The 12628-nt window shown below is 41.6% G+C and overlaps 1 protein-coding gene across 1 annotated transcript; it reads left to right on the top strand.

The window, feature by feature from the left end:
* Positions 1 to 5781: 5781 nt before the first annotated feature.
* Positions 5782 to 11272, top strand: LOC124190281. The gene is made up of 4 exons (XM_046582908.1): positions 5782 to 5790; positions 5904 to 6369; positions 10912 to 11016; positions 11070 to 11272. The coding sequence occupies exons 1-4, from the start codon at positions 5782 to 5784 to the stop codon at positions 11270 to 11272; spliced, it is 783 nt and encodes a 260-aa protein (XP_046438864.1).
* The last annotated feature ends 1356 nt before the right edge of the window (positions 11273 to 12628 follow it).

The raw sequence follows: 12628 nt of genomic DNA on the forward strand, positions 1-12628 counted from the left end.
GAGGCGGATGAAGTAAAGCCAAACCAATGTTGGTGAGCATTTAGGGGGCAGTGGCCTGTGAGTAGCTGGGTAGAGATTGCACTAGTTTTTACTTTGAGGAGCCTGTTGGCGGAGTACACATCAGGGAAGAAGGCTTTTACGCTCAAGTTGGTTGACAATGACACCCACTCCTTATTCCAGATATTCCATACATATTTCGAGAGCTCTTTCTGAATAGCCTTCTGGGAGACCGGGGCGTATCGAGTTGTAAACGGAGAGGGATATTTGGCCCAGAAGCTAGCTAGGGCGAGACCGGGTGAGTTTGGATTGGCAGCAGTGAAGACATGACAAGAGTTGCCGAGTTTTGCCAGAAGATCAAGGTTGCTCACCTCCGCCAGAGAAAGTGTAGCGGCCGGACTGAGCATTACGAGCCTCTCAACTAAGATAATTTCACTGCTGGTATACTTAGGCCTCAGCTCCTTTATAGTCTCAATGGCCTCAGCAAGAGCGACGCTCAGTCCACTGCGGAATGAGATTGAGGGGGGTAGCGTCAGATTAAGTATCCTGATTACAGCCGCGGAGTCTGTGAAGACTACGCAAAGTCCAGCGGCGCCAGAGTTCAGAAACACACGAATATAGCAGCGGAGGGTGTTTAGCGCGAATGGAAAAAGATCGACAGACGCGTAAGAGAGGCTAGAGGAGTAGAGACAAATTCTCCACGGTGGGTGTTGAGTAGAAATAAATGTACTGACTCGTTCACTCTTTTTGTGCTTAAGTTCATGGGGGAGACGCTTAAGGATTAGTTTGCTAGATGATTTGACAAACTCACCAGCCGGGTGAGAGAGCAGACGAGAAGTGGCTATTTCCAGTATGCGGAGATCAAGTGGAAGCATATTGGATAAGATAATAAGCGATTCGGTAGGGGCCGTTTTGAACGAGCGCGTAATCATCCGGCAGATCAACCGCTGAAACGAACGGATCTTCTTTATACCGGCCTTTGTGCGTAAAACAGAAGCCCAGACAGAGCAACCGTATGTGAAGATGGGCTCAACAGTGGAGGAGTAGAGAAATCGTAAGCGTTTCCTATCGTAACCAAAAGATTGCCGGAGGCAACTGCTTACAGCCATCATGGCCCTCGTCGCAGACACACATTTTGCTTCAATGTGATTTTTCCATTTCAGCCGAGAATCCAAGACGAAACCAAGAAAAGAGGCTGTATGCGAAGGCGAGATCCTTGTATGGTCAATGAAGACATAAAGATTGTCCCATGGAATCAGCTTTCGGGAGAATATTGTCACGGGTAAGGAGGTTAACACGTTCGGTTGGAAAGAGCGACCAGAAGCTGTTTGATAAAAGTGAAACAAACAGACTGGAGGTCGCGACTCCACCACCGACACACACACCAACACAGTAAAAGAGTCCAATCAACACACAGACAAGAACAGCGAACAACTCAACACTACAGAAAGTCCAAGAGAAAGTCCAACACCGAGAGACATGCTAACCCTTTTTGTATCCTCAGTCAACGTCGTTTCGTCCCCAAGAACTATTAATGTCAGGCGTCGGAGAATCGTCAACTTCCCAGGATCAGAATCGAATGGGAAACGTCGATTCCGGGAACCAATCGGTCGAAACGTGACATTTTCCCCGCCCACGTAAATGATCGTCCCGATCATGGCATTACTTCCATAACGGCATCAATGACGGAGAGCTCTCAGATGGCTATCTATCAGGGTAGAATGAATAATTAATAACCAACATGTTTTAAGTTTCGACGTTATCCAGGTTAAGGTGAATTCATCCACGAAGCTCTTGATCTAAACTTGGCTAAAAAACAAACGCGATTATCACACACTACAAAATACAATCACATAATGATTACTTTGCAACCCAAGTCAGTCAACATTTTTTAACTCTCGTCTGGATTGTAACTTATCATAAATAACACAGGTGGTTTTTGGGAGCAAAAGAAGGGAGTTGGGATTGGTTTGGGATTTTTCGCCTCTGTCAGTGTAATTCTCCAGGAGGTTCCGACCGTATTGTCTCCTCCGGATTTCCGGCAAAGTCCTCGACTTTCCTTACACTACCGACCGCTCTCGAGATTCCGGCAAAGTCCTCGACTTTCCTATCTCTGTAGGTATAGGTAAAATAGGGTCACAGGATGGAAAGGTAATTTTCACGAGAATTTCTACATTTGAACACATAAGTAACATTCAACAGCTTTTAAACAATAGGGAAAAGACCGTGGTGTGAAAAAATGGAAAACCGAACGTGTTCCTCTCTATACCCTGACTACAATAGGGAAAAGACCGTGATGTGAAAAAAGGAAAACCGAACGTGCTCCTCTCCCTACCCTGCATCTCCACCAAATGTCACGGGTAAGGAGGTTAACACGTTCGGTTGGAAAGAGCGACCAGAAGCTGTTTGATAAAAGTGAAACAAACAGACTGGAGGTCGCGACTCCACCACCGACACACACACCAACACAGTAAAAGAGTCCAATCAACACACAGACAAGAACAGCGAACAACTCAACACTACAGAAAGTCCAAGAGAAAGTCCAACACCGAGAGACATGCTAACCCTTTTTGTATCCTCAGTCAACGTCGTTTCGTCCCCAAGAACTATTAATGTCAGGCGTCGGAGAATCGTCAACTTCCCAGGATCAGAATCGAATGGGAAACGTCGATTCCGGGAACCAATCGGTCGAAACGTGACAATATGACAAGGACAGTTTTAACAGCATTAAGAAACAGCTTTCTAGACGCAAGCCAAGCTCCGACAGAGTCACAAACAAGTTGGAGGTTTTTTGTGGCAATACTCGCTTCTTTGTGGCACGTGATAATAGTTATATCGTCAGCATAGGCGATCATTTTGACCGGAAATGGGAATGTGAGGCGGAGTAGGTCATCGACAAGCAGATTCCATAGTAAAGGTGAAAGAACTCCACCTTGCGGACATCCTAGCTTAACAAAACTGGTGTGGGTATGTTCCTTTACAGAAAAGCACGCCTGTCTATTAGAGAGGAAACTGCTTATGATTTTTATGAGGTAGTTGGGGCAAGCACGTTTAGCTAGAGCGTGAATAATGGCCGGATGCCAGGCAGAGTCAAAGGCACTCTTGATGTCCAAGAAAGCGGTGGCGCATACTTTATTCTCGGAGAATGCATCTTCGATGAAAGAAACCAGGGTATGCGCCGCTGTTTCAGTAGAGTGGTTAGCTCTGAAACCATGTTGACTAGTACTGATCCAGTTGTTTACACTATCGAGCCAGAGCAACCGGCCCAGAACTATCTTCTCGAGAAATTTGGCCAAATTGGACACTAAACTAATCGGTCTAAAGCTGTTCAAGGAGGTGTAGTCACATTTATTGGGTTTGCCAATGACTGAAACTTTAGCGACTTTCCAGGAGTCTGGGAAGAAACACATGGATATGCACGCATTGAGGATGACAAATAGGTACGGTTTGATCAGCGGTAGGCTAAAAAGTAGCAGATCGGCTGCGATGCCATCAATTCCTTGGGCGGATTTAGTGTTAAGTGATCGTGCCGCGGTTTCAAATTCCCAGTCAGAGACCGGTGGGGGTTCATCGTCGAGCTGAGAGAGGACAGCGGCAATGGCTTCACTTTCCACTGCTGAGTGAGTTGATTCAGACGGGGGTTCAACAGGAAAGAAATGTCTGGCACAGCCCTCTGCAATCAAAACCGCATCTGCAGATAGAGTTCCATCGATAGATACTTCAGAAGGTAGAGAGATAGACTTGGTTTTTCCCGCGAACTCAGATAGGACACGGAACATATCCCCATTAGTCGCATTCGTCCTAGCTTTCTCCCAAGCTCTACATTTAGCAGCTCTAAGTTCCCGCTGATACACTGCTTTGCTACGACGGTACAGCAGTTCATTTTGAGCGTTTTTGCTCTTTGACCAGTCCTTGTGGTGAGAGCGAGCCTTACTTCGGAGGACAGATAGGTCCTGTGTCCACCATATCATGTTTTTGGCGCACCTGGTACGAGGACAGGGGATCTTGGCAGCGAGAGCACTGGAGGAAATCGCCGAGACAAGTTTAGCAATTTGGTCATTAACTATCTCAGTGGATTCAATCTGGGAGTAGACAGGCAGACAACGTAGTGCTTTCGTTAGTTCGAGAGACAATAGCTCGCGGTGGATGAAAGGTAATTTAGGAACTGACGGACGTAAATGCTTCCTTTTAGTTTTAGCAAAATCTCCATGGTTGATCTCAAAAAAGATATAAGGGTGGTCTGAGAGAGAAGGAGTGTCCAGGAAGAACCAGCTGTGAATACAGACTTTATCACCTGCGAGGGTAAGATCGGCAAATGATGTCCCGGCAGGAACAAAATCAAGCTCAGAGTGAGGTTGATTGACAACTCTTAGGTTAGAGCAGGTCAGCAGAGACTCCAGATCAGAACCACGCTTATCATTGAAAGGGCTGTCCCACATCCGAGATCTTGCATTAGCATCAGCACCGATTATCGAAAAGGGAGCAGAGAGTGCCTCAAGGATGGTCAGGGTCGTGGCCGAAAAATCCACAATAGAGGGACGGATGTAGACGGAGGATAGGCGTAATGGGCCTTTGTTCGTTGTCAACTCAACACATGCAGCAGAGTTAGAAATGTGCATACAGACAGGTTTCCCGGCTGAGACAATCGAGTCTCGTATTAAAATAGCAGCCCCATACGAGTAGTCATCAGAGAGCTGATGAAACGCCGTGAAACCAGGGGGAATATTTGCAACCACAGGAGAAAGAGAAGGCAACACGTAAGGCTCTTGAATAAGGACAACATCGATATCCAAATCAAGAATAATTTGTGAGAGAGAGGATGATGCAAGACTGGAGTGACGTAAGTTGATTTGAATACATTTGAGAAGGGCTGGTACCTGCGGGCTTTCAGATAGTACAGATGTATAGCGGTCAGGCATTACGATCAAGGAATGTTCTGTACCGCTCAACCGCTTTCACCTGCTATACGTATCATATATATACGTATCAAAAAACTATATCCGTTGCCCTAACTGCTAATTTCTTTGGGATAAGATAATTACGAGCGAACCCAGAAATAAATATTTATTTCTACGGAGTGGAACTTGGATGTCCGTTCTACGTCCGTGGGCGCCGATTTGGGTTGGTCTTCTAACGTTATTCCGACCTCCGAACGCCCTCCTGTGCGGATATGCGGCGGTCCCTCGGACATCCAACGGATGTTTTGTATGTCCCAGTACGGCATCTGGCGAACATCCGTGGGACTGCCGTGTGCTTGTGGGTGAAACGATTACTTGGGCAAAAAAAATTAAATTCGGGTAACGTAACATAAAAATTAATCTGATAATAAACGATGTCAAATGATAGGGAATTGTAATGTACAAATGTTTTAATGATGAAACGGGTAGGGTAGGTTGTACAATTCGAATCAAGGCAATCGAAATAACTGTTTTTTTTTAAATAGTTTTAGTCAAACACGTTTGTATTTTCTTCTAGACGTTTTCATGGAATTGTGCACTACTATGTCAGTTGGGTTGGGCAGGATCCGTCACATGATGAGTGGGTGCCCAACGAGCTTAATGTCTGGATCCCGCCAACTCAAAAGGGCATTTAATGAACGGTAAGTACTGTTTAAGATGACTGGTCATACAGTTTCATTTCGTAACATTTATTTTGTGTCGGTTTCAGCATTAGAATCTTAAAAATAGAGCCAACGCACCACTTGGTTGAGGAACTCGGGAGGGATTGTAGCTAGCTGCTGCGCCAACGTAACAGGTCAGGGGCAGATTTGGGACATCGCTGGAGATGATATGGGTGAATTTCTTTTCCAATTTCTTTTTATCGTAAATTCAACAGAATTTACTTATCTATTCGATGTTTTAGGTTTCGTAGCTGCCCAGAATGCTTGATCTTTCGCTGCATCTCAGGTCACCCAGCAAGCGCAAGTGACTCTGGCAGCCAAAGCGGTTCAAGCTACCCAACAAGCCCTGGCCATAGTAGGAACCAAACAAGCCAAGGCTGACCAGATTTCACTGGCCGCCCAAGCTGCCAAGGCCACTGCATTTGCCGAATCTGCACAAGCCGATCAAGCTGCCCAGACCGTTCAGGCTGCTGAAGCAACCAAAGTCCGGGCCTTGCAACAGGCTCAAGCTTTGGAAGCTGCTGCCAAGGCTGCCAAGTCTCACGCTGCCCAGACTGTCGCTGCTGTCAAAGCCGCCATGGAGCAACAGGCTTCTCAGACCCAGCTGGCATTTCAAACCCAAGCAAACGCCCAAGCATTGGTTTACAGACAACAGGCTTCATTGGCTGATCTTGCCGCTGCCAAGCAAGCGGCCAACAAGGCATACTCGGTTGCCCAAGCGGCCCAAGCCACAGCTTCTGGTGCTGGTGGAGGTTTTTACTGTTGATTTGCCGATTTGGCGGTGAATATGGTGATGGTGGCTGGAAATAATATAAATAAATGTAATAAAGAGAATTTATGATGACGTTATACAGGATTTCGTTTTAAACTGAATAAGGTTTCCGTATCTGAATATCTGTAAGGTGACGTACATGGACTGTTACATAAGTCAACGTTCCAGCAAATACAAGTAGGGGAGACCGGACCCATTTGGGAAACCGGGCCATATTGGACAGGAACGGTAAAAATAGTAAATATGATTTTAAAAATCAAATTTTTCTACAGTTTATTCTTTGTAGTGTAATCATTAACTGTAAAAAGTTTCATGAAAATCTCATCGTTATTTCTTGAGATATTCAAGAAACAAAAAAACCCGAAAAAAAATTAGTAAAATTTTTCCACCTAAAAGTGCCATTGTGCCTAAGTGTGACGAGTGAAATAAAATCTGCTCATATAATAATCATATAATATATAATATAAATATGCTCAGATGCGTAATCAGGGGCTAGTATCGGCCGTATCAGGGCTTATAATCGGGGAAAGGCATTTTGAAATAGTAAAACTCTAAAAAATTCTGAATGATTTTTGGTTTTTGAAAGAATGATTTGACAACATTTCCATGCCTTTTTATACTGCAAATGAGAAAGAAATAACGTCAGCGATCTTGATCGTTATCAAATACTGATGATTTCCTGGACCTATCGCCGCCGTTATATATTATTGCTTGATGCCTCCACTTTGCACAATGGCTCGTCGTTTTCTCCGAAAAAGGACAAGATGACAGTTTTCACCTTCCAACATTCCACTCATTATTGTGAATGTTTCTGCTTTTTTCTTATTACAGTCGTAATCACTGACCTTTGAATGCGGCATTTTGGCTGCTCAACTATGTCGTATTTGTTGCTCCCCGCCGCTTGTTTGATGAAGTCGCCATTCTTGATTTGCAGCCATCGAATAGGGTCGTTGCATGAAATTTCAATTTGTTTTTAACATACTTGGTTAGAATCAGTTTTTTGCGCTAATTCTCATGGTATATTTTAAATATTTTTAAAATGAACCTAACTATGTGTATTTCTAATTCAAAGTTCAAATAAGCGCCTCCCATTTCAAAACGGAGCCTCAGCCATTTTTGATGGGCGGTGCTTAATTTGTGATGAATTTGTAGACGACGCTCACCAAAATCACCCTTTTCGTACTGCCTACGGCTGAATACAACCCTCTTTCGCCCTTAGGGCCTTAAGGCGAAATACGAAAAGGGTGGGTCCAGCCCGGCCAATACCGTATATTTTCACTGAAATAACGAATTTTAACACGAATTGATCCGAGTGATAACACTATAAATGACGCCATCTGACGTTTAGTCATTTTAGTCCTCTCCGAGCTAACCTAGAGGGCGGCAAAATCAAGCCTTAGCTTTTCTTAGCTTTGCTTATGCGTCGTTGCCTGTCACACAAAATTGTTACTCGCACAGTTTCAACTTATTCTCAAGTTAACACTTGGAAAACTGGAAGCGTTTTTTACCAGTTGTCTAACTGGAAAAAAGGAAGAAATAGCGTTGGAAGAATTACATTGTCTAAACAGCAATTGCAACTAACCTATTTCAAGAGAACGACAGAGATAGCAACAGAATACAGACTTCGTATAAAAGGCAACGTCGCATAAGCAAAGCTTAAGTTGAATTTTGACGCATGGAAGCTTAACCTTACGAAACCTTCTTCTCCTCAGTTTCTTTCGCGCTCTCACTGAGAAGGTCGTCTGTAAACTTTCCCTATTTAATACAGATCGATCGTTCGCTTTCCTCTCGTCTAACTTCATCACTTCATAATTATCTGGAGTACTTTGCTCTGCATATTTTATGAAATTCTACAAATTTTTTGATGCATCGTTTAATTTTGTAAGAGATTTAAATATAAAAAAGCTGTAGGAAAGACTTTTCATCAATGTCATTTTTTCCTTGAAAATTGCTGGGTTGGAATAGTATGGAAAATGTCTGGAATGGTATGATAAGCAATATAAGAACACGTATGTGCCGAAGGATAAAACTCGTCGGCTCGATCATCTGGAAGAAGAGCATGTTCCACCAACTTAAACTTCGGGGATAACGCCTTGAAGCCCATTCCATTGTTTACATGCAAACGTTATGTAAGTAATACCGATAGATAAGTTATATTAAAACTCACCGTCCACCAAAAGGCGGAGGATCGGGTTGAAAACTGCACCTGCGATCAAATCACTTAAATGTTATCCCTTGCTTACATTATTGCGTAATAGCTTCATAAATTGTTTGGGTGTTGTTGTGTCTGGGTGCGATTGGAAGATCGCCACTGTATTTAACTGAATAGCACTGTAGTGAACATAGGGAAATACAAAGATGAAACGGACATGAACAAAGTTGATCTCCAGCGTCTGAGAACTTGAGCCCGAATGCCTCCCACCGCCTCTCTGCTCACCGCTCCCCTAGCAGCCTTCTTCGCGCCAACTTCAGCGCACGGTCTCCACTCGCATTACAGCTACCACACAAATAAACGGTGTAATGACTAATGAGCCAGTTCATGGTTTACAAAAATTTGTAGGAGAGGACTAACTCCGTGTCCTTGGTGCCCACGCCCTTCAACCTGAAAACATATAGTATCATAGAAAAAAATTAAGCAACTTGACAGTTTGAATTAGATTAGATATTTACTTTACCTCGTTCCTTGCTTCAAGTATATCTCTATTTTCATCGTCTCATTTTCCCTCTCTACATGTCCTTAATCGCGGACGAAAAGAAATTGCTTTTTAGACTGAATCAGTGCATGGGGTTCAATTTTGATAATGCCAACGTTGTAAATATAAGAAAACTTCGGTGTTGCCTTTCTCGTTGCAGACATTACATTTCCGTCTAGCCATTTTTTGTCTTTATTTCCGGTTGTTCTTTCTTTTTTTCTTCTTCGGCTTCTTCTTTCCACAATTGCTACCCTCAGCTACCCGCTCTTTTCCTACCATTGCGTTGCTTTCAACGTTCTCTTCCGCAACGAATTCTAGAACCGCTTTCAATATCCCCACTCCATCTCTTCCTCCTTCAGTTTCTTTATCCACTACATAAACTGATCACCAAAAAGGGCTAGTTTTTCATTGGGGTGGATTGCCTACAATCAATAAAAAAGAATTAATAACATAGAAAAAGGTGTTTGTTAAGGTAAGCATACCATATGCTGGTGGAAGGTTGGGGCACATGTTCCCATAATGCCCCTTTATGTGACATTTGTGACAGGTAGTTCTTAACATCTTTTTGGCGGAGTGTTCTTTTGTTTTTCCTTTTTTTGCCACCTGTTGCGGAAAATTGAATGGGTAAATCCGTTATTTTCTGTTGGTCTAAAAATTGGTAAAATTAAGCACCGCACAAAGAAAATGGTGGAGGGTCCATCCGCATGGTCCATCCCCCGGTAGTCACCATTAAATTGGAATCAACTCACGTTAATGCAGCAATAAATTCGTGGAACAAAAATTTCCATCAATTGGTGGATTGTATGATAATACACTAAGAAGAACACGTTATATGGTGCAATCAAATAATTGCAGACTACATGCGATTGCCAACGCACTTTTATGGACATTAGGGGGAGATCATTCAAACTGCATTTACAGTGGCTAAGTTGCCTCACTTACAAATTGATCTCTCCGTTCCCTAGATCAAATTCAAACAAGGATAATTTAGTGTCTGTCACATCTAAATTGAATAAAGATAAAGTTTACTGCGACTGCAGAAGAATCCACTATTGACCTCTGAATCTAAAAAGGACAGATGATTGGGCCATAATTGAATGTTCGATCTGCAAAGATGCTATTGGTTCTTCCTTCGTGGATATAACAGAGCGTGCCACAACAATCCATAATCCTTAGTATTCCAAGATTTCCAGAACTTACTGTATTTTTTTGTGGGTCTAAGAGCGCACCTCTAACTAAAATCTTTAATTAAAAAAAATCTTCTAAATGCAAAAACATGCTGATTCAAATTCGTGCGTCTAAAATCCGTAAATCTCAGAATCGTAGGATTTCTAGGACTATAGGCGTGCCACTATAACTAATAATCCTGGATTAGGCCTATTCTATTTGTAATATTATTATTTTAAAGGCATAATTTATACTGCAATTACAACAATCGCCGGAGAATGTATATAATTAGATGATGTAGTAATGATAATTATTGTATACATGAACTTATAAACGCTTACGGGTGAAATTAATACAATCACGCACATAGCGGCATTTTTTTAAATAAAAAAAGTTTACTTATGGAAAGGCGAATTATAACAATTCCAGTCGTTAATACAGCAAGAAAATATGTCTAATCCAAGTCTCCTACTGGCAGAAATCCCCATGTATTTTGATTTTGAAGAACAAGCTGCTGCAGTTACGACACCAATAGAGCCATTTGCAGGAGTAGTAGACATTTAAGATGCGCCAATTTGTGTTTTTGTTTAATAAGTTTATGTTTTCTTAATTTTGTATATAGTACATAGTTTATTTGACGAATTTATTTTACCTATATTCAGTGGAGCAAGGAATAAGGAAGAGGGACCAAGGGGAGGCAACGAGCAACGAAAGAATACGCAAAGAGGGGGATGGCTCAGTAGATAATGCCAGTGAAACGTTTAAAGGTACAAATTTGTGATTTTTTTTAAATTTATATATTTAAACATTGCAATTGTAGATGAGAGGGTAGAAGAAGGAATTGACGACGAAGAAAAGATAAAAGACGAAGAAAGTAAAACGAAGAAGAGGAGGGCGGGTGGGATCCTGCCGTTGATCGACAGATCCCAAATCTGGTTTGAAGAGGAGGACGAGGAGGAGGATTATCATGAGGAGCGTAACGAAGAGAGTGATGACGAGACGGTGTTGTTAGATCGACATTAGGAAGAAAGGGGAATGTGAAAAAGAGTGAGACTAATGAAAACCAAGTAAGCATGTAATGAATTATAAAACACAAAAAACCTAAAATAATTGTGAAACCTAAATTATTTTTATAATAAAACCGTACGAAATAAATACAAAAAACTACCAATAAATGTTAACAGAGATGTGCAAAGTAATTAAAAGTTATTGTTTGAAAGATTACAATGATAAAAGACTATTGCAAAGCCAATTCGAGCTAGAAAAAAAAATTAGGTATAAACACTTCTTTTGCAATTCACAACACTGGCTCAATGAACGAATTATTGCACAGACATGTCGTTTAAAACAAGTTAACTATTAGTAAATAATCTACGAAACTTATTAAAGAAATGGTTATCTGAGCCTAATCCCGTGTTGAGTGACTACAGGGGTGTCATAGTCAAAGAATGAAGACAAGATGTGTAGCGGGAAATAAGCAGTGAAGCTGAATGGAGCAGACCTAGGTGGATTGAGGAAATCACTCTTCTGTCTCTGACGAAAGCCTGCATTTAAATGAATGTAATTCAAAAAATAATGCAGGGAACAAACTGCAGGGAATGTAAGCAACAGAATGATGAATGAGATGACATTGTATGAACTATGAAGTAGAAGGCGAAGGTAATGACGATAAATTTCTGGTGGTAATTAAAGGCAATAATTAAGTTTCATATCATTGTATATTTGAAAAAAAAATACTTGCCGTAACTAAGGCGTAAACATGGAGGATGAAGTGGTATTCGATAAAGTGGTACCTGAGGAAAAGGTAAAATACGTATATAATTATTTGAATTAACTGGATAACCAAAGTATATGTAATAAATTCTAACTGTATTTGTTATAACAAATGTAAAGGGAAAATATTATCATAAAAGGAAACGGAAAAAGTAGAGTGATTATATAGTGTATCGTTTCCAGCAAGAAGAGGAATAAGAATAAAGAAGAATGACATGAAATTTATGTACTCGACAGATTGGACAAGAAGGAGTAAAAATGGAAAAAGGAAGAATAAAAGTACTTCAGTGTTAAGAAAAGAATGCTTGTCAGACTGGACAAGAGAGAGGAGCAGCGAGCAAAGAAAAAGTTAGTCCTGAAGTGAAGAAAGAGAAGAACAATTGTCGAGCTTTTTAATGGTGGGGTCCTGATGCCTTGGCGGGAAGGCTATGTAGGCAAGCAATGGATACCGATGTATGAGAAATAGTTAACTATTTAACCCATTTAAAATAATGTATCCACACTGATAGCCCAAATTTAACAGCTATGAAGGGCAGGAAAATAACATGGAAAATCAGTTCAAATCTGTTTTTAAGTAATAGAAATATCAATTAGGATAGATCACAG

This window comes from Daphnia pulex, chromosome 3 (assembly GCF_021134715.1).
Source record: "Daphnia pulex isolate KAP4 chromosome 3, ASM2113471v1".
NCBI lineage: Eukaryota > Metazoa > Arthropoda > Branchiopoda > Diplostraca > Daphniidae > Daphnia > Daphnia pulex.

What these genes read in the sequence shown, in the direction of transcription:
- LOC124190281 (XM_046582908.1), top strand. An exon ending in AGCTTCTGGTGCTGGTGGAG is followed by an intron (nt 6,370 to 10,911) that starts GTTTTTACTGTT and finishes ACCTATATTCAG; the next exon opens with TGGAGCAAGGAATAAGGAAG. An exon ending in TGCCAGTGAAACGTTTAAAG is followed by an intron (nt 11,017 to 11,069) that starts GTACAAATTTGT and finishes TTGCAATTGTAG; the next exon opens with ATGAGAGGGTAGAAGAAGGA.